Source organism: Caenorhabditis elegans, chromosome III (assembly GCF_000002985.6).
Source record: "Caenorhabditis elegans chromosome III".
Taxonomy (NCBI): domain Eukaryota; kingdom Metazoa; phylum Nematoda; class Chromadorea; order Rhabditida; family Rhabditidae; genus Caenorhabditis; species Caenorhabditis elegans.
In genome coordinates, this window is record NC_003281.10 from 10,237,463 (window position 1) to 10,258,799 (window position 21,337).

Sequence of the window (21,337 nt, forward strand, 5' to 3'; positions counted from 1 at the left end):
ACATTTTGGTTTTAAAAAATTATGCACGAATTTGAAGTTTGAAGCTATGTCAAGTGGCAAAACAAATTTAAAAATTGTTGATTAAGAAATAATCAAGACATCGGAAAAGTCGGCAACTAGCAGCTTTTGACATAATCAGCCAACTTGTTGGTATTGCTGAAATTTCCAAATTTTCCAAAATCGCCGTTCACCTGTCCCTCTTTTTATTAGTTTATTTACACTTTTTTTCTGATTTTTCCCCGGCCCGCACTCAATTTTTTAGAACTTATTTCTAAAAAAGACATACCAAGGATCGTAAAAAACCAACGCCTATTGTATAAATCACGCCTTGAGGCAGTCTCTTTTGTCCCAATTTTTGCATAAAAAGTTCATTAAATTAAAGTTAAAATTCAACTTTCAAATCTTTCTGGTTTTATTTTGACAAAAAAGAACAAAAAAAGACGGAATACCTGTTCCTAACGCGTGTTAACTTCCCGGTTTTTACAAATCATATCAGTGTTTTAACAGGGAATATATGTAGGTTAAAGACTGTATTCCGCATTTTTTAAAAATTAATATCTATTGTATGTACTTCTATTCTTTAGGTAAACTTTTCCATTTGTTGTACACAATTAGTGGGGCGTGGTTTTTAAATTGATCTAGTAGAATTTTATCGATTTTGTACTTTTGATTTTAAGAGCAATTTAATGATGTTTTCAAAAGATAACAATAATACTTTAGGTTTTATGTATCAGGCGGCATAAAATTAGGCCTAAATCTACTCATCTGGAAAAAAAATGTTTGGAGGAAAATTAAAGTTTTCTGAGAAAAATTTCGCCGGAAGTTCAATTTTTTTGACAAAGAAATTTTGCAGGAAATTCCAACTTTCTGATTGTGAGTAAAATTTTCTGATTGTGAGCAAATTTTCGGAGGGGAGTTCAAACTTTCTAAGAAAATTTTTCTGCGGAAAATTCAAATTTTCTAAAAAATTGTTTTTTTCAAACTTACTACGTTATAGTCAAAAAAAGTCATAAGAACTTTAAGTGTTCCATAAACACTTTAAAAAGTCATCATTCAATTCTCCCAAATTCTCATCATTTTAACAAGCCATGAATCTTCGAAATACCTTCGTTTTTTTCTCGACTTACGGGAACATTCTCTCCCCGCCTCTACTGCCACTCAACTTGTGATAACTTTTTGTCATTTTCACTTTTTTGTTAGTGAAGAGAGAAAAAGAGAGAAGGAATTGCATCTCTCTATTTTCCATATACGATACTTCACCCAACAAACAATCACAGTCTATAGACTTTTTAATTCAGAATTTTAATTTTTTTTGGTGCATTTTTATAGTGGTATTAACGTTCATATGACCATTGTTTTGTCATTTTGGAATCTGATTTAGTTTTTTGTATTTTTTGCGATAAGTATCAACACCTTCATTATTTTTCCAAAAATCTTAAGTTTCTGAAAACTGAAAAAAAAACACTTTTTTTCAAGTTTTAATTTTCTTGATTTTGTATTGTTAACTGTCAAGAATTTTTTTTGTTGAAAAAATATAACTTTTTACATTAAAAGAACGAACTTTCTTGATATCTTCAACTTTTCCAATTTTCCCCAGTTCCCCACACTTTTCCGCCCAAAATTCCAAAAAATAAGTTTCAGATGGAAAAGCACGATGTGCACGAATTCGAAGAACCCGATGAGAATCTCAAACACAAAATTGAAGACGAAGATGATGCAGAGAAGTTGCTCTGCGGTTATGGAGCATGTACGCCGAGTTGGCTTCAAGGATTTCATAACGCGAAATGTTTATTAGTTGTTTTGGGAATTTGTGCATTTATTCAGGTAAAATTCCAGAATTTTCATACCCACATGAAAAATGTACAACTTTCAAATGTTGAAATTGATACTTCGGAAAAAAAAATTTCCGAAGAATTGTCGATTTTTCAAGGACAATCATTTGTTTCTGAGAGATTTATTGATTCTATCGATTTTTATTTGTAATTTTCAGAGTTTCGTAGTAAATGCGATATTTCCAGTTGGCCTGTCAACACTTGAACGGAGATTTAAAATGACGAGGTGAGGGGTTTTTGAAATTCAATTTTGCATTTCTCAAAAATCAATCAATAAATTCCAGTACGCACACCGGAATCATCTCAAGTTGGTACGACTTTGCAGTACTCCTAGTCGTTTTCCCGGTCTGCCACTGGGGAAATAATGGTCATAAGGGACGATGGATTGGTTGGGGAGGTGTGATCATGGCACTGGGCTCATTGATTTGTGCTCTTCCCCATTGGATGGTTGATATCTATCATCCGGATGTTAATGATTTGACAAATCAAACGGATTTCGGTCAGTGCGCGAATCGGGACGATCCAGAATGTGCTGGAAAACCACATTCGTCGTGGTTCAATCCGTATTTTTGGATGTTTATTTTGGGTGGGTTTTGAGTTTTGAGTTTAGCAAAATATATGTATCTTATATTTGGTCGATGCACCATGTACAAAAAATCCTATTTTTATTGTTAAAAAATAGTTGTTATTGTGGCCGTCACCTCGCAAGTCAGTAAAGTAGATTGATTCGGTGTACTCGTAAGATCGGCCGCTTTATCTTTTCCAATCAATGAAACCCATAATTTTTTGAAACGACATTTTAACAATCCCTTGAACTTTTTAAAAGGTATTTTAGTCCCACGTACCCAAAAAAAACCAGGCTCTAGCGATTTTTCTCGGAAATTGGTATCACAAAATTCCCCTTTTCCAGGTCAAACCCTCCATGGAGTCGGCTCAACACCACTTTTCTCAATCGGAACCACATATATGGATGAGAATGTCTCCCAGAAAGCATCTCCAGTTTATCTAGCAATTCATGCAGTTCTAACGTCTTTTGGTCCAGTTATTGGAGTATTTGCCGGAGGGTTTTTGCTCAATTTGTATGACGATTTTGATCGAGTTGAACGGTAAAAAACCTTCAAGAACTAAAATTCCAAATCAGAAGTTTGTTGCAGAATCCCAATGGAACGTTCGGATCCAAGATGGGTCGGTGCCTGGTGGGTCGGATTTATCATTTCCTCGATATCAGCTCTTATGATTGCTTTTCCTATATTGGCTTTTGCTCGTGAACTTCCTGAAGCTAAGAGGCATCGAGCTAAGGACGTGAATCAGTGCCACGTGGCGAATGGTGATGTTAATGCAAAAGCACCGAGGGATTTGATGAAGCTTCCCGCTTGTGTTTGGGTGAGCATTTTAATTTTCTAAAGTTCTAATTTCCAATAAAACCTTTAGAAGATTTGTTTTGCGAAAGAGTCTCCTCATTCCATTTTCCTCAATTTGATAGATTTTTTCAGAAAATTCTGAGCAACCCAACATTCCTCGTTTGCATTTTTGTTGGAATATTCGAGTCGATCATTATCAATGGATTTGCCGCGTTTATGCCAAAAATTCTGGAAACCCTACTGTCCACTAATCCAACACTGGCTTCGTATCTCTCTTGTGAGTGTAAACTTTTTTATGAAAATTTTGAAAGTTCAAATTTCAGCGGTTGTGATTTTTGCCGCAGCTACTGGTGTAATGGTTGGAGGTACTATAATTCGGCAGTTGAAGCTCCAGGTAAGAAAACAAATTTTGGAAAATTCACAATTTCGTGTTATCAAAAATTGAGAAAAAAAAGAAACCCAAAAATGTATTTTGTTTGTTTCCGGCCAAATTTCAAGTTTTCATTGCACGTGCCTGCCGCGTGCCTACGTATTCGGGTGCAGGTTCGAGGAAGGCGTAGTTCAACTTGTAGGCACAAGATAGGCGTAGGTGACATTGTACGCACGAGGCAGTGTAGTTCTTCTTGTAGGCAACATGTAGGCGTTGGACATCACCTTGCAGGGCTGAGACAGGCATATATTTTTTTGAACATTCAATTTCAAATTAAAAAAAAACACTTTTTAAAAAACCATTTCTTGTCAGTTACTTCTCCGATACCCCATTTTTTCTACGGTTCTGAACCGATTTAGAACGTATTTCTCTCTTTCTAAGCCATGTGATTCTTCAACAAAACATTCCATTAAACTGTTCGAAAGACAAAAAAATGTGATAAGCGGCAAAGAACACGCACTTTTGTTTATTCTCTACCAAGTTTTTTTTCTCCCCACTGCGTACCGTGATCCCATTTTGACACGATAATTGGTGTCTACAAATCCAATTATTCCATTAGCGCGTGGTGGACACATTTTTGTCTGAAAGAACAAAAAATTAACGAAGAATTTGTTAAGTTGGATTTGAAGGAAATGTTGAAAAATTAAACATTGACGTTTTTTCGGGGGCAAATTAGGTGGAAAGTTGTGAAATTTTTTTACAGACATTAATTTCAAAATTGAATATCTTTTTGGGTTTGCAAGATAAGAAACATTTGTCAACTAGTAAAGTGTTCTAAAAGTTATGCACTATATTTTGTATGTTGACAACTTTTTTTAACCTATAGTTATGGACGACGGGAGAAAATACACAAATTTTCTGAGAAAAAATATTTACCCAAAATTTAGACTTCAATTTCTCTATGAGTTAGCAGAACAGAAAAAGTGATCTACTAACAAAATTTTTATCACATAACGCGCTACATTTTGTTAGTTGCCAAAATTTTACTAGCTTCAACGAGGGCCGAGAAATTGATAAAAAATATTTGAACCTAGTATTCCAGGTCGGCGGAATGTTGAAAATGATCATAGTATGTCACGTGTTCGCCTTGCTTTTCACCACCGGTCTCCTCAGCCACTGTCCACAACGGGAATTCGTTGGCATCAACTTGGGCTATGAGGATTTGTAAGTTCATTAGAGCACATTTGCAGCTGTGTTGAATTCAAAAATAAGTATTCAAAGAACAATTTCAGGAGCATCGAAAAAATGCACGACTTTAGCATCTCATCAACATGCAATGCGGATTGTCACTGCAAAATGGAGTGGAACCCGGTTTGCGATCGGAATACCGGTCATATGTATTATTCGGCGTGCCACGCGGGTTGTACAGGAAGGACTACGATTGATGTTAGTTTTGAATGATTTTTTCATTCCGAGCACACTCAGAAAATTTTAAGGATCTAGGTGCACTTGCAGCCAAGTTACAAGTAGGCAAAGCTCGATAAAATTTTCTCAGAATTTTTGCATAAAGCTTCATAACTTAGTTCAAAATAGGGCTGTACAACCGGACGTCCGGTCGTCCGAACCGGACGCACATGCGTCCGGTTGGGGGTAGCTATCCACGACGGCCGACAATTTCCGAGTTTCACCACTCACTATAAAATTGCTGATTAAGTATAGTGAGTGGCGAAACTCGGAAATTGTCGGCCGCCGTGGAAACCTACCCCAAAACCGGACGCAGTGCGTCCGGTGGTGTCAAAATCGGACGACCGGACGCCGATTTGTACAGCCCTAGTTCAAAATTGTGCTCAAAAAATTTGATAGCTTTTGGTGCCCTTAAATCTAATTTATAAGATGCCAAAATTTTATTCGATGTACTACAACTTGCCTCAAAATTATCCTAGAACTCTGAAATTTTCACACCAAAAAGGCAATTCTTCTGACTTTTCATATCTTGTATTTTTGCAAAAAGCATATTTCCAGGGCTCATCACAATGGTCAGGATGTGGATGCTTAACCTCAAACAGCACGTTCCATAATCTAATCCATGGAATCAAAGAGCATCCAGATGTCCTTAACCAGGGTTACTGTCATCAAGACTGCGGTTATCGGGAGTACATTCTAATGGTTACACTTTTCATCACAGTTGTTGCCAGTTTTGCTTCCGGAATTCCAACTCAGCAAATCATGCTCCGTGTGGTCCCATTCGATCAAAGAACTCTGGCTCTCGGCGTTAACTGGACATTTGTTCGTCTGCTCGGATTTATTCCCGGAGGAATTCTGTTCGGAATTATCATCGATACCGCCTGTCTTGAATGGGGCGAGAGCTGTGGAAAAGCCACGTCATGTCTGGTGTATGACCCGTTTAAGCTTAGTTGGACTATTACTGGACTTGGTGAGTCGTTTTGGAATTTTAACGTGGCCGCGAAAGTAGAAAACTAGGCCATCGATTGATTTTGACGGCAGCCCTGCCTAACATCCTCTATTAAAATTTTAAATCTTTTCAGCAATTGTTTGTAAACTTCTATCAATTCTGGCTACAATTATCGGATATATGACATATCGACCATCAGACTTGGATAATGCAGGTTGGTTTTTTTGTCTAAGGAAGTTTAAAAGTATTTAATTTCACCTAAAATTATCAAACGTGCACTAAATTATACTTAACAAAAAATTTTGAATCCCGTAGGAAAAGGTGCATGGCGTCGGAATTTACGACGGAAACCGGCATTTCCGACTGCTGACGAGCCCCAGCCACTTTTGAGACGCGTTTAGTATGGGTAAGAGAGTTTGCTCAGTGTGATGTGCTAACTCTCGTTGCTCTCCCGTGGTGTCTTACTAACTTTTTTAAATGAAAAATTGCGAGGTCACCGCGAAAAAAAAATCGGTGGCCGAGTTTCTGTAGGAGCGATTTACAGACAGGGCCGAGTTTGATCTTGGCCTGTAACCAAAATTAAAGCCCAACACGTGGCATCTCTGGGAACATAGGCTTTTGGAAAAAAAAAACGCCGCAGGGGAAAACTCGGGCACAAATTTTTTGGCCGCGGCCTCTTTGAAGAACCTTGTTTTTTGAACGGATTTTGAGTTGTTTTGGAACATGGATTTCAATATAAATTATCGAAATAAATAAAAATTTAAAAATTTAAATGTTGCCGCGAATTTCAAAAATTTCGGAACTTTTCGGCGCAAATTTCAAATGCAAACATGTTTTGTCTTGTATATAAAAAAATGGCTTTATACTAAAAATGTTCCAATTTATTTCAGGCTCAATTCAAACGGTGGACAGTCACTGTCACACGGCTCTTCATCTCGTCGTAAACGACGATCGGCTCCCCGAGCAGGCGATTATTCACGCTAGTTATGCTCAAATGTGATCTGTTGTTTTGTTTTCGCAAACATTTTTATTGATTTTCTCAAAATAGAGGGGTGTAGCGATCGAAAAATCAAAAAATTTGAATTCAAACATAATTGTAAATTTTGCGTTTTTTTTCGCGCCAGAAATACGGTACCCGGTCTCGGCACGACAATTTCTCGTTAAACGCAATAATATGTGCGCCTTTGATGAGTACTGTAATTGGAAACTTTCATTTTTGTGGATTTTTCAATAGTTTTTCGTTAAAATACTTTGAAAAAAGCTAAAATAATTTACAAATAAAACATAAATAAATTTTTCCAAATCTGAAAATCCATAAAAATTTCTCTGCAACGAAAGTTTGAAATTTTTTGAAAAAAAAAGAATGCGAAATACCACAAACTTTTCTGAAATTCGCTATACCCTTCCTAAAAATAATATACGGTAGTAGATAATTCCCGCATTCTCCCCCAACTCGACAAACGGGTTATTTCCCCAAATTCCATTTTTTTTTTCTCAGCAATTCTAGAAATTCTCTACCGTAAATTATAACTAAACATTGCATACCAATCAGGTTGTTGTCCCTCACCCACTCTCGGTTGCTTTACTATTTCACTTTTGTACATATTTGATGATGATGATGATAAACGTTATTCATAAATATAAGCAAAATTGTTTGTGCAGAGGAAAAAAAACTGAAAGGAAATAATGTGAAAATAAGTAAGTGAGAAGAAATAGGAAAATTGAATGAATAAATGAAATGAAATGGAAGAAAAAAAAAGTTAAATTTTCAAAATTTGAATCTGAGCATAATCGGCGACCGTCTCCCCGGGCATGAGTTCTCCGGCATTCAGGTTAATCGACATTTTTGCATAGTTTCCTGTTGGCCCTTTGGCGAGTGTAGATGAGTTAATGAACACACTTCCATTCACACATTTTGCTGATGGCGCAAGCTTTGTCGGTGCAAAAACGATATGAGGAGTCGAGCCGATACAGCAGACATCGAGCAAATCTCCCATGGACGCTGGAACTTCCGTTGGCTCCAATGGATACATGCACTGCTGAGTGAGAAGATGACTGCTGAGACGGGCGACACGATCAATGTTCTCCTGATTTGCGGATCGATGGAATTCCGTATTGCTCAACGCTTGAATAGGCTCACTGCTAGTCATTGCCACCTCGACACCGCTGATTCGGAAAATGCATGGATCGGCGACGAAGATCAGCTCTTTCTTGATTTTATCGAGTTTTCGGTTCTGTTGGAACGGAGCACTTGGGAAGACCGGAGGAACACAAAGATCACGGGATGCGTTCGGTTGAATGATCACTTGCGTTTTTGTGCTGAAATTTGAAAATTATCATTTTTTTGCAATTTTCAAGGAAATTCAATTGTTCAAAAACCAACCCGACAAGCGTCTCCTTAACTTTCAAGAGCAAATCCTCCAACAAATTGTCATAGGTAATATTAAAAGTGGGCTTATTCAAAAACGTGTTCTTCTTATCCACAAATGGCCCAGCCAGCATCAAAATATCGGGCTTCTCGGCAACGACTTTGTCCAAAAGCTCACAGAGATGCTCATACCCACAATTGTCCGTCGCAGTGTACGGACCACACGCAAACCAGATTTCTTCTGAAAATTTTGGTTTTTATTGATGTTCGTGGCCGCGTAAAATAGAAAACTAAGCCACCAACATTTTCTCGGCCAGGCTGGAAAAGTTCGAGATTTTCAGGAAAATCGAAAAAATCTTAAAATTTTCGGTTTTCCGATATGTCGGAAAAATTGATTTTTTAGTAATTGCTTGAAAGTTCGGCCATAAAAAACTTTTGTTAACATTGTGCTAAAACCTTACTCGTAGTGTCAGTTTCAACGGGATTCACTGGAAGTGCCGCTGGCTGGAAGATCTTGTCAACTTGAAGCTCCTCGCCAGTCTCATTGGTCCCACGAACAGCGATAATTTGTCCGGGGAAGAGAGTTATATCTTCTGTCATTTTACTAAAATCCATTCGGATCATTGTGCCGTCTTCGTCGTCTGGAATTTTTTAGATTATAATCATTTTTTATTTTCCAAAAAAAATATTCAATTTTTTTTTGAAATCGATTCCAAAAACACTTTTTTTTCGGAAACTTTTCAATTTTTCATAAGTTCCGGGGTTTCTCTATTTTTTGAATACACATTTTTTTGACATATTTTACAGTTTTCTCGCTTTTTTCGTAAATTTTTTTCAAGTTTTTGAATTTCGATTTTTTTAAAAAGATTTTCAAAAAACTTAAAAATTTTCATTAGTTGATTTTGCCTTTTTCATTGAAATTTCGAAAATTTTAAATTTCAGCTTATAAAAATTATTTTAAAAAATTGATAAAAACAAAATTTGTGAAACTTTCGTTTTTTTTTTGTAAAAAAAATTATTTTAAAAAACTCGATATATGTTTTTTCAATTAAAAATTTCCAATTTTTGAGATTTCATAGATTTTTTTCTAACAGAAATCCTAATTAGTTTGAAGTTTAAAATCAAGAAATTCTTTTGGAAATTGAAATTTTTAACAATTTTTCATGGCTAAAATTCAATTTTTAACTAAAAAATCCCATAAAAACGAATTCTCACTAATCATAAGAGCAACAGAATGCTCTCCAAATTTCTCATTATCCTTTGTCTCATCATGAATCACTTGTCCATATGTATATACAACATCAACTGACGGTATCGATGGATTTCCCCAATCGACAATTTCTTCGAATGATTTTTGGATACGGTGAGCGATATCTGCCATTCGTTGTGCTTTTGCTGAAAATTTGTTTTTTTTGTGAAAACTTGAATATTACTCATAAGCGAAATTTGGTGCCAAAAATACGGTAACGAGTCTCGACACGAAAATTTTCGTTAAATGCAAAAAGATGTGCACTTTTAAAGAGTACTGTAATTAGAATTTTTGAGAAAAACATTTTCTAAATAAAAAATTCTACCTTCAATAACCATAGAAGATTTATCTCCACCATACAATGTACTCGGCGTTTTCGAGATAATTCTTATAGTATCATCGCTTTTTGTCGATCCTTTCAATCCTTTATCCTGATACTTCTTCCCTCGAATAGTTGTGACAACATGTGATGGATCGGCTCTTTTCAGGAATTTCTCATTAGCCGGGGAACCGGGAAATGGTGAAAAGTCGAGAAAATGTCCTTCAAGCTTTGCAATCGCTGAATTTGTGAGGTGATGTGACGGTTTTTCAATGTCATCGGGGTCGCCACTTAGGATGAATCCACTTTTTTCTGCGAGCGGAACACGGCCGCGTCTGAAATTTAATGCGGTTTTTTTCGAGACTTTACTTGAAAATTGATATATTATTAGGGCGCAGAAAAATTAAATTTTTATCAAAATGCAAGTGCGCTCTACGGCAAAATGTTGGGTCTCGTTAGGTTTTTTGAATTTACAGTTTTGCCGCCAATACCTAGCGAGACCCAACCGTTGAGGGCGGAGCGTTCTCACTGGGCCGTGAAGCGCGTTTGCGAAAAACTTTTTGAAAAAAAAAACTGAAAAAATTAATTTAAACATTTTTAGATTTCGAATTTTTTAATAACAAAACGAAAATGTCTTCAAAAATCAACAGAAAAAACACTAAATAAATTTTATTTTTACTGTTTTTTTTTTTGAGAATTTTCGTGAAAAAAATTTAAAAAAAAAACATTTAACTGTCGATTTTTCTCATTTTAAATAGATTTTTGCTATAAATTTGAGTTCCAATGCAAAATTCGATGATAAATGTAATTTTTCACTCAAAAATCTGCGATTTCCTTTACTTACGCCGGTTTTTTCACAGATCTCGGCGTGTGCACAGTTTTCTGGGCCTGAGCCTCCAGATTCTCCTCTAATTTCGCCAAAATTCCAGAGTCAACGGACTTTTGCCCAAGATTGCTCATCACCGAAACGACATCATCGACAATATCCTCACCGCTCTTCCGGAACGTTTTGCATAGTCCTTCTACTGCAAAAATTCAATATTTTGATGTTTTTTCCGATAATTATTGAATAAAAACTTACATTTTTCAATAAAATGATCTTTTGCGGGACAATTAAAGCCAAATGGCTCAAGATTATCGTTAAAATCTTCCAAATCGAACTCGTATGCCATTTTATGACGGGAAAAAGGAAGGAAATTGATGAGAAAATGGGTGAGTCGAGTTGAATCTCGCGCGCTCTCCTGTTTTGCGGTAGAGCGCGCTTGCACTGTGAAAATTCGAGCTCCGAGGCACGGAGCCCCCGCAGAAAACAAAGAGTTACTTGGGAAATAGAAAATAGGAGATAGAAAAATAAATAATTTGAACTTTGTTTAGTAAAGTTTTTAAAGTTTTATTATATTACTTCGCGCATTTCGTCACACATTTTTTGTGCACACTTGTCAAGGGTGTTCCGATTCCCTCCCCCGACGTTATCAATTGTGGATTTGCCATAGCCACCGAGACACATAGGATTTTAGCTAAACAAGAGTACGCAGGCATCTCAACGAAAGACGGGGCGATGGCGGGAGCCAACAAAGTGTAACATGGGAGAGAGCACGGGAGCCGACGAGTTGCAGGGGCTCCGGGCTGCCTGCGGGAGAGCAACAGGAGCAGCAGGAGGCACCCGCAAATCCTTGCATATTTACTCCGCTCTCACACACTCTCGCCGTTTTTCGCTTTTGACTAGAAAAGTTGCAATTCTTCAGCCTTTTTCAGATCGAAAATGGCGCAAATCGTCCGGCAGAGTAAATTCCGGCACGTGTTCTGTAAGCCCGTCAAGCATGAGAGCTGCATGTCTGACATTAGGGTAAATCACTAGTTTCATGAAACTCCTATATTATAGAGAAAAACCTCCTAGAAAACTGTGAAAAGCGGATTTTACTACGTAGCCGCAAAAAAATCGGTGGCCGAGTTTTTTCTTCTTCCATCCTTTAAATTTATCTGAAAAAAATTTTTTACAATCCCCTGGATTCGATTTTTGTGGAAATGCACATTTAAGAACGCAGAAAAATAAGAAATTTAAATGTTTTAATTTTTTTCAAAATTTCATAGAACTCCAACACTAAATCAAATACCTTTTTCAACAAAAAAAATTCTGCGAAACATATTTTTTTATTTAACTTTAAATATATGCGCAGTTAATTCAGTTATTTTCTAAACTTAGAGAGTTATTTAATGCCAAAAATTGAATTTGTCACGTGGCCGTGAAAGAGAAAACTCGGCCACCGATATTTTCTTTTGCGTTAAAAATTATTCTGAAATACCAATTCATATTCTTAGAAAAGTTTAAAAAAAGAAAACACCTTTTTTTTTCCAAAAATTTGAATAGATTTTTAAAAGTATAGAAAACTAATTAATAAATAGTTTTTTATTGTTTAAAAAATTTATATATGAAAATACAGTACCCGCTATTTAAAGGCGCCTTAAAAACTTGAATTCAACCTTTTCAGGTCACAGAAATCACTTGGGATTCATTATTCTGCGATGTCAATCCGAAATTCATCGCCTTCATCAACAGAGGGGCTGGTGGACCATTTATGGTCATTCCAGTGAATAAGGTAAGTTTTTTATACAAATAAAACACAAAAACCCCACCTGACAAGTGTTTTCAAATGTTATTTCCGGATTTTTAATTTTTTAATTATTTTTTTCCGAGCATGATGATCAGCAACTCAACAACACCTGTTACCTAAGGGGTCGGAAAACAAAAACTTTTAAAAAATTATTGAATAAACCTTTAGAAGATCAATAATTTTTAAAAAAAAAGTTAACTGAAATTTTGTGAAAAACCTACACCTATAGCTGTGTATCTGCAAAAACACCATTTTGAAATCTTCCTTGGTTACTAAAGTTTTCAATTTCTCTGGAAACTTAAATTGAAGCAGCCGACATTTCACGTTCCTGCTATCCAAAAAATGCCAAATATTTCCAGATCGGTCGCGTCGACAAGGACTATCCATTCGTGGATGCTCACAAGGCTCCGTGCCTCGAAGTCGCATGGAGCCCGTTCAACGACAATGTTATTGCATCGTGCTCCGAAGACACCACATGTAAAGTGTGGGTGATTCCGGATCGTGGGCTCAACAGAAATCTCTCAGAACCAGCTGTCGAGTTGACTGGTCATCAGAAGAGAGTTAACACCATTGCGTGGCATCCGGTCGCTAATAATGTTCTTCTTACTGCTGGTTAGTGAAAATTAAAATTATGGATACTGTAAGATTACTGATGATGTTTTGGGATTTCTTTGGGTTACTGTCGATAAGTTAGGCTATCTAGGGTTACTGTAATATTGGTGTAGACGTACTTCTCGGCAATTTTGCCGCAACTTCTCACCCAATTATAGGTACATTGTTATCAAGTTTAGCCAACTTCAGGTAGTTTTTCAGTGGAAATTTTTGAGGCTTATTAGAGACCAGCCGATCTATGTTTGGACATTTTGTTAGAGTACTATATGATTACTGTACTACCAGAATCTAGAATATCCCTACAGTAACCCAAGTAAAAATGAATTTACTGTAATTTTACTTTCCAGGCGGAGAAAACGTAATGTTTATGTGGAACGTTGGAACCGGAGAGGCACTCCTCGAAATCTCCGGGCACCCCGATCAAATCTGGAGCATCAACTTCAACTTTGACGGTAGTCAATTTGTGACTACCTGCAAGGACAAGAAGATCCGTATTCTTGACTCACACACCGGAGAGGTTGTTCACGAGGGAATGGGTCATGAGGGTGTCAAGCCGCAGCGAGCCATTTTTGTGAAAGATGGGCTCATTTTGAGCACGGGCTTCACCAAAAGATCCGAAAGATTGTATGCTCTCCGAGCCCCGGAAGATCTGTCAACCCCAATTGTCGAAGAGGAGCTGGATACCTCGAATGGAGTCGTCTTCCCGTTTTACGATGAAGATTCCGGTTTGGTGTACCTTGTTGGAAAGGGAGATTGTGCTATTCGGTACTATGAGGTTAACAACGATGCTCCGTACGTACATTATATTAATACTTACACTACAAATGAGCCGCAAAGAGCTGTTGGATTCCAGTCGAAGAGAGGAATGTCGTCGGAGGAGAATGAAATTAATCGGATTTATAAGTTGACTACGAAGGGAGTTGTGGATATTTTGCAGTTCTTTGTACCGCGCAAATCGGATCTTTTCCAGGTATGCGGAGTTTTGAAATAAGGTTTTGTTCTGAAAAGTTGTAGGTTAACAATTTTGGCTCGAAAAATTATTTTGAAAAATTTCCTACAATTTTTTAACTGAACCCATATTCCAGCACGATCTCTATCCGGATACCAGATCCACCATCCCAGCCCTTACCGCAGAAGAGTTCATGGAAGGTTGGCTGGAAATTTCTTTATTTTTTAATTGTCCAGTGTATTTTTCAGGTAAAAATGCTGCACCAAACCGTCAGCCAGTAAATGCAGCCGCTGCTGCAGCTGCCGCCAAACCAAAGGTCCAGGTAGCCAAGAAAGCCAATATTTTGAGCACTTTGGCTCCGACTGCGTGAGTTTTTGAAAAAGTGAAAACGCTTTAAATTTTTAGAGAAAATTAGGTTCGATTAAATTTGTTTTGGAAATTGTAAAGCGAATAAATTTTACTTTTAAGAATATTGAAAACAAACTCGTTTTGAAAATTAAACCAACATATTTTTTCTAAAATGTTTCTTTTTAAAAAAATTCAAGAATGTTTAATAATTCCTACTCGAACACCAAACCACCAAAAAAAAGTCTTCTATTGTGTTTTACAGTATTTAAATAAATAAAAAACTTATTTCCTGCCAAACTTGAAACTATATGGCTTAGAATCTCCAACAAAAAACTGAAATGGTGGCAAAAATCTGAAATAAATATCACATAAAAAACCTTTCAGAAAACATTTTAAAAAATATGAAAATGCCAACAAAAAACAATGCCATTAATCTAAATTTTCGGTTTTCTAAAGAATTTTGTTTTCAGAAATTAAAAATGCTGGAGAGTTGAAAATAAAAATTAATTTTTATTATAATTTCTAATTTTTTGACATAACTTTTTATTGAAAATTCTTTTTCTTTAATATCAAATTTTTTAAAATTCCAGCGCCGAATCAGTACCCACCCAATCCTACTCTGAACGTCCACCGTCATCTCAACAACCATCACCACGTCCATCTGCATCCCCGAGACCTCGTCCAGTTGTTGACGATGATATGGGAATTGTTACAATGAGAGAAGCACCGCCAAGTCGTCCAGCTTCATCAAGAGCTTCTCGAACTGAAATTCCCCCAAAGGAGGAGAGCAAGGTTGATCCAATGAAGCCGAAACAGGCGGTGAGCTTTTTTTTTTGTAAAATTTAGAACTTGAATTAATTTAAAATTTGGTTTTAAAAATTTGCTGTTCTAGCCTTGGAATTGAATCATGGCCTAAAAATTTAATTCTAGTCCACTGACGAGGAAAACTTCTTTCATGACTTTTTTAAGACGGTCAAGAATTTTTATCCCCCAATAATCCCTTTCTATCCCGCTGGAAATATTTTCAAATATGTTATCAAAAACGAGGTCGCCGGAAAATTCTATTCCACCATATTATCAAGCGTGGCTGAAAAAAACTTAGCCCGCCACTTGCAAGGGCGTGGCCTAATTTTCATTTAAAAAACCTTTGCCACGCCCGAGAATGTGGGGGCCTTTGATTTTCAGCTGATTATAACTGCTAAATCTAATAAACTTAAGTCACAAATTGTATTGAAATTCATTTTTGAAACTTCTAGGCCACCAAGTGCTCGCACGTGGCCTAGGAAATCCAAATTTCTCAATGTGAATTTTTCTAGCTCATGTGTATTCAATTTGCGGCCTAGGATTTTCAACTAACAAAAACTGCACATTCATTACTCAATTTTGATTGAAAACCTTGCCAAAATCAATTTTCAAAAGTTCTAGGCCACCAACTGGGCTCTCGTGGCCTAGGGATTTTGCCGATCGCTTCTTTTGAACTAAATTATTTAAAAAAAAACTAATGCTAATGATCCCCACTTCTCCAAAAAAGCACCATCCTATCACTTTCACCTTTTCCATTTTTCCAGGTTCAACTGAAATCCCGTGCCGCCCGTGATGAGCCCGGAGGCGGTGCTCAAACTGCCGGTCAGAGAAGAGCCGCCGCCGAGTTGGAAAGGATCAAGAGAGATCAGTCAAGAACCGCCGATGAGGACAACACTCTAGCTCCACCTCCATCTTCTTCCCGAGCTTCTGCATCGCCACGTGGCAGTGTATCAGCTGCGTCTGACGTAGGGGCACGTGTTTTTTACTGTGCTTACCAACTAAAATGTTGTTTTTCTAGAAAACAAAAACACGTTGACTTTTAACCAATTAGTAAGAAAATTAACAATTTTTGTGGGCCGTGGCCGAGTTTCCAGCAATAAGAATTGGGAACTTACAAATTAAATTTTAATTAAAACAAGCTTTGAAAAATTTCAGTTTAGTGTTTTACTTTAATTTTATTAAAAAAATGTCAAGCAACGTTTTTTTCTAATTTTCAAAAAATAACTATAAAATATGTTTTTCAAAAATAGAAATAAAATTCGAAAAACCAATTTTCCAAATTCATTAACATCAACTGAAATCTTTAAACGCCACGGCCTAGAAATCGAATTCTAGGCCATGAAAAGCCCCACCGTAGCCTAGGATTTTCCCACTACTAAAATGTACATTCTAATATGTTGTTATTGTTTTTGTGTTTTATAATAATATTCGTTTTTCTTCCAAAAATTGGACCGACATATTAAAAATTCAAATTTTTTATTTTCTAGGCCACCAGTAATACTATCGTGACCTAGATTTTGAGAATTTAATTTTTATCCAATTTTGCCCTTTTTATTTTCTAACGAAAAATTAATTATTCAAAAAGTTTTCTTATCCAAAAACGGGTGGCCTAACTTTTCTAAAGGCCCCAGAAAGCCAGGCAACTCCAAAATCCCTTTTTTGTTTCAAAATTTACAAAGGTGTTATAGTGAAAATTCTTGTATAATTTAAAAATTAATTTAAATAAAAAATTTCCAGCACGTGCCTCAGAACATGGATGAGCTTTTGGAAGATCTGATGAAAATGAAAGCTGTGCTTCGGCAACACGAACGTCGCATTCGGATGCTCGAAGAGGAGATTGCTGATCGTAATATGAGCAATGCTTATTCTTTTTGAACATGTTTAATTTTTTGAAAGAAAACTTTTTTTTCGAAAAAAAAAATTTCAAAAAAAATATCGATAATTTTTTATTTGTTTGTTTGTAAAAAGTGTGTTGTATTGTATTGCAACCTAATAAATGGTAACTTTTTCATTTCTCTTTTTTTTATTTTTCATCTATCACTTCCCGGGATTCCGGTTTCTCCCCCTCCCCACAGTGTCCCGAGGAGGCTACGCCGCCTCCACACTTTCGATTCCGACACCCGATTCAGGCGCGAATTTCCCTTATCTTTTCTTCTCGCTTATCAACTACACAAATCCACAATCATCTCAGTCTGATATAATCCTTATAAACTTTCCAAAAATATGGTCCCTCGTTTTCTAGTATTCTCAGTTTTGGCTTCACTTGCAACTGGACCACCGACTGCTGACGCTTTCTTGGCTTCGGCGTTCTCGTCGGTATCTCAGGCGGGAAAAACAGCAAATTGTCATGATTGGAGTGAATATGGACCTTGTTTCAGGTGATTTTTAGGAGAAAAACCAACATTTTTGGTGGGGAGGGTCGTGGGCTCCCATGCAGTTTTAAAAAATTCGCTTGTCCAAAGCTTTTTTTCCCGTATATTTAAGAAACTCTAAACTATCAACAAAATCTATTACATAAGGCGGCAATCATGACGTAACAGCTGAAAAATCGGTGGCCGAATTTTCTCTATGACGGTCCCGTTTTGTTTGTAAATTCCTATTTTTCAAAATTGCTACAAAATTTTTTTTTCAATTTCCAAAATCAATTTTTGAAAACTTTTCTTCTTTAAAGATATTGATATCACGTTTTTCTTATCATTTGACCTTATCATTAAAATATCACCTGAATCTTTAACATAGGTCGACGCTTACCACGGGGTCGCGGGCAGAGAAAACTCGGTCAAGCTCAAGAAATTTGAAAATCATAGCAATTAAACCGTCCATGTAAAAAATAATCAATGAAACCAAGATGTTGGAAATTGTTTTTTTTTCATTTAAAAATCTTCCCTCGTACATAAATCAACACCCACAATGTCAACACATTTTAATGGCCTAGTTTTCCACTGCTCTTCCATTTTCAGCACTGCAGACCGATCATTCTGGCGTACGCTTCCCCAGCAATGCTACCAAAACCGTTACATGTCCCTCATCACAGGAATCGGTAACCCAATCGTTCAGAAAGTGATGGACTACGCGGAGCTCTTCAACAAATCGGCGACGGCATGCGGAATGTGCAATGTTCAAGTCGCGTGTTCACCCAGATGTGATTATGTAGCTGGGTAAGGGTGACAATTGCAACACGCACAACAATAAACAATTCATATTTAGAGGCAATTCAATCGGTGTTGTCGACCGGATTTGTGATCTTCCAACCGAGAAACAGGCGTGCGCAATGACTCCACAGGCATTTGACGAGGACACTGGACTTTGTAGAGTATGGCCACCGAGGTGAACTTTTCATTTTTTTGGTTTTTTGGTTTTTTGAATGTGGAGTAGCCAGGCCAGTGGGGGAAAATATAAAAATCGCAAAAACTTCAAAGTTTTTTGAATAACTTTTATTGACAGTCAAAAAGTGACATCTACTAAGTTTTTTCCACTTTTTGAGAAAATTAATATTTGGAGTATAAGTGAACCATATAATCGAAGGAACACTTTTTTATCGAAGACTTCCAAAAAAGTGGCAAAAACTGAGGTGTTTCACAATTTTCAAAAAATTATATAAAATTTATAACTTTTTTCGAGTTTATCTTAATAAAACACTCCGAAAAATTTTAGTCATACAAAAGGGCAAAGTTGGCAAAGTAGGTAAAGTGCCAAAATTTCAAAAAATTTGACTTTTTGAGAACGTTCGACCAGTCACGCAGATTTGAACCCCTACAATGTTTATTTACAAATTTTTTAAACAATTTTAAAACTAGAGAGTTGTAGAAAAAATACCATTTTTTGATCGAGTTCCAAAATTGCCAAATTGCCATTTTTTGACTGCGTTAAAAATATTTCCAAAATTGTTTACTATCGTATTTAGCCTTTTTAGATCTTAAAAAAGCCATTGGAAATTTTTTTGATCTTTAAATCTTTAAATTTTCCTTTCTTTCTAATTAAAATTTCGAAAATATAGATACCTAGGTTGAAATGGATTTTTTAATAGTCGAGAATTTAGCTGAAATTGTTGTATTCTTTTTAAAGTAAAAAACTTCGCTATTGTTCAATTAAAAAAATACCAAAAAAGTGTGTCAAGACAATTTTTATAATGGTGGACGAGAAAAAACTGAACCCCTAAAATTAATTTTTTTTAAATTCCAGACATACTACAGCCGTGGATTTCCTTGGTGCAATTGTCCCACCAACAATTCGAGATCAAGTATGGTCCTTAAAACCGCTAAGCTGCATCAGTATAAGCGGAAAATGTTATTGTTGCTGTGCTCCGTATACTCCAAATCCATGTGATGCTCAATGCACACTTCATCCATGTTCCCGGCGGCAAACATTTTCAAAGACTCAAGTCAAGATTTTGAGGCGAAAATGGCTTCAGAAACAAGAGGAGCGACGTGAGGAAGAGGAAGAGTGATTTAATTTAAATGAAAAAATCAATAATAAATTTTGAAAATTCATTTAATAAAAACCTTAATAAAAGTCTAAAAACAATTTGAAAATTTTTCTTCGTTTCCATCAAACAATAGCACATTCTTTGTGTAGATTGATGCGACTCGCTTGAGCTTTTCCAGGAATTCTTCTGAAAATTTTTTAAAGTTTTAAGGTACTTTCCAGAATATATTTTCTGAATTTGGAAAATATAGAAAACTCACTTTAAAAGAATCTGGTAATTTTAAATGGGTCAAGGCTGAATCTGAGAATCCTAGGCCACCATAGAACGAGTGGTGGCCTAGAATTTTTCAGATCTAAGAATTTGGTAATTTCTTAGACCTCGGCGTTGTTCAGTGTCACAAGTGTTTTCAGGAAATTTGCAAAATTACGTATTTTCCTGGGAATAAAAAAAATTACAGCAGATTCCTGGAGTGAGTCAAAAACCCTAGGCCACGGTAGTACGCGAGGTGGCCTAGCATTTTCAGTAAGTTTTCAATAAGTTTTATTCAAAACACATCGAATAAAACTTATTGAAGTTTATTTACGATTGGAAAAACACTAAACACACTATTCGAAAATGTTAGGCCATGGTTTACATAGTTTCAATTTGATTGAAAATTTTTATTTCGGCCGGCCACTTTTTGTTTACCTTGAGTTTGAGTTTCGCGAGGCTCATTACTCAATTCCTTTGGATTTTCCACGATTTCTTCCTCCAGAAAATTCGCATTCTCAAATGGATCAGATTCCTCAACTCCTTCCTGCTTCTAAAACCATTATCAGTTATAGTTTATAGTTTGTAGTCTACAATCATTACCTCATCATCATTATCATCTCTCAAATCAATCACGACGACCGCGCGGCCGTCATCTACATTACAAAAATTGGCGAGTGCGGCGAGAAGGCAACCGAGTTCCGGGCAGTCCTGCGGGATGCTCATTGAGCAGAAAATCGCTGCGACTTCAGAGCCGATGCTTGCTTTGAGCGCTATGTCGATACATCCTTGCAGAAGCTTCTTGGAACTGTAACCAAAGCGAATTCTTCGCAGAGCGCCAGCTTTCATCGAGAACTCCACGTCGATTTCAGGGATTCTGAAAATGAAATTTGAAGTTTCCCTATCACCGAAAAACGAATTGTTTCAGTCAAGTTTTGAGTCACTACCCGCTATGGAGATCAATTCTGTATAATTTAAAAAATCAAGTGGCCGAGTTTTTCCCCATTTCGCGACCACATATTATCATATATGTTACGAACCACGTGGTATTAGGCTGTCCCATTACGGATTGATCTACAAAAAATGCGGGATTTTTTCCTAAAAATGTGACGTCATCACACTCTTAACCATGCGAATTCAGTTGAGAAGTCTGCGTCTAAGCTCCCGCGATTCTCGTAGATCAAACCTACATGGGACATCCTGACACCACGTGACAAACCTCTCCAACGCTTTCCGTCTCGCCCAGAAAATCGTATCATCCGGATTCTGGTCCGCCCAGCGGATTGCCTTGGCAAATAGGTGATCATCGATTTTCGGGGAATCAGTAAAAACTACCGTTAGGGAATTGCACGATTCTGACATTCTGGAATTGATCTACTCTGAGTGTGGCCTAGAATTTCACAAATATGTACACGTAAAAATTAC

At 36.6% G+C, this 21,337-nt stretch overlaps 5 protein-coding genes and 1 non-coding gene across 8 annotated transcripts; 3 read left to right on the forward strand and 3 right to left on the reverse strand.

Annotated features, from left to right (window-relative positions):
- Positions 1-1,641: 1,641 nt before the first annotated feature.
- On the forward strand, positions 1,642-7,629 carry Y70G10A.3 (Solute carrier organic anion transporter family member; the record flags this gene model as incomplete). The annotated part of the gene is made up of 12 exons (NM_066866.4): positions 1,642-1,824; positions 1,991-2,058; positions 2,117-2,418; positions 2,743-2,938; positions 2,987-3,215; positions 3,326-3,470; positions 3,517-3,587; positions 4,666-4,787; positions 4,856-5,009; positions 5,586-5,997; positions 6,110-6,190; positions 6,867-7,629. 12 exons carry the CDS (start codon positions 1,642-1,644, stop codon positions 6,974-6,976), a joined length of 2,073 nt encoding a protein of 690 aa, NP_499267.1. The 3' UTR covers positions 6,977-7,629.
- div-1 (DNA polymerase alpha subunit B) lies at positions 7,594-11,097 on the reverse strand. The gene is made up of 7 exons (NM_066867.6): positions 10,994-11,097; positions 10,757-10,937; positions 9,919-10,247; positions 9,560-9,739; positions 8,806-8,985; positions 8,360-8,585; positions 7,594-8,295 (listed from the first exon to the last, which is right to left on the reverse strand). The coding sequence occupies exons 1-7, from the start codon at positions 11,082-11,084 to the stop codon at positions 7,737-7,739; spliced, it is 1,746 nt and encodes a 581-aa protein (NP_499268.1). The 5' UTR covers positions 11,085-11,097; the 3' UTR covers positions 7,594-7,736.
- A 551-nt stretch (positions 11,098-11,648) lies between these two features.
- Positions 11,649-17,247, forward strand: cor-1 (Coronin-like protein cor-1). 3 transcript variants are annotated; one of them, NM_171226.5, is made up of 9 exons: positions 11,649-11,758; positions 12,402-12,509; positions 12,884-13,136; positions 13,484-14,106; positions 14,222-14,285; positions 14,334-14,451; positions 15,024-15,252; positions 16,002-16,208; positions 16,975-17,247. In NM_171226.5, exons 1-9 carry the CDS (start codon positions 11,675-11,677, stop codon positions 17,110-17,112), a joined length of 1,824 nt encoding a protein of 607 aa, NP_741268.1. In that variant the 5' UTR covers positions 11,649-11,674; the 3' UTR covers positions 17,113-17,247. The 3 variants fall into 3 exon arrangements, with proteins under 3 accessions (NP_741268.1, NP_741270.1, NP_741269.1); NM_171892.9 differs by having other exon boundaries at positions 11,668-11,758; positions 16,002-16,202; positions 16,975-17,244; NM_171893.6 differs by lacking the exon at positions 16,002-16,208 and having other exon boundaries at positions 11,661-11,758; positions 16,975-17,246.
- On the reverse strand, positions 11,990-12,010 carry 21ur-14780. The gene has a single exon (NR_052688.1).
- A 109-nt stretch (positions 17,248-17,356) lies between the features above and the next one.
- Positions 17,357-19,759, forward strand: R01H10.4 (uncharacterized protein). The gene is made up of 4 exons (NM_066869.7): positions 17,357-17,615; positions 18,198-18,395; positions 18,445-18,564; positions 19,420-19,759. The coding sequence occupies exons 1-4, from the start codon at positions 17,461-17,463 to the stop codon at positions 19,682-19,684; spliced, it is 738 nt and encodes a 245-aa protein (NP_499270.1). The 5' UTR covers positions 17,357-17,460; the 3' UTR covers positions 19,685-19,759.
- rip-1 (RFS-1 Interacting Partner) lies at positions 19,711-21,279 on the reverse strand. Its single transcript, NM_066870.4, has 4 exons — positions 21,132-21,279; positions 20,516-20,789; positions 20,351-20,465; positions 19,711-19,849 (listed from the first exon to the last, which is right to left on the reverse strand). Exons 1-4 carry the CDS (start codon positions 21,272-21,274, stop codon positions 19,752-19,754), a joined length of 630 nt encoding a protein of 209 aa, NP_499271.1. The 5' UTR covers positions 21,275-21,279; the 3' UTR covers positions 19,711-19,751.
- Between the last annotated feature and the right edge of the window lie 58 nt (positions 21,280-21,337).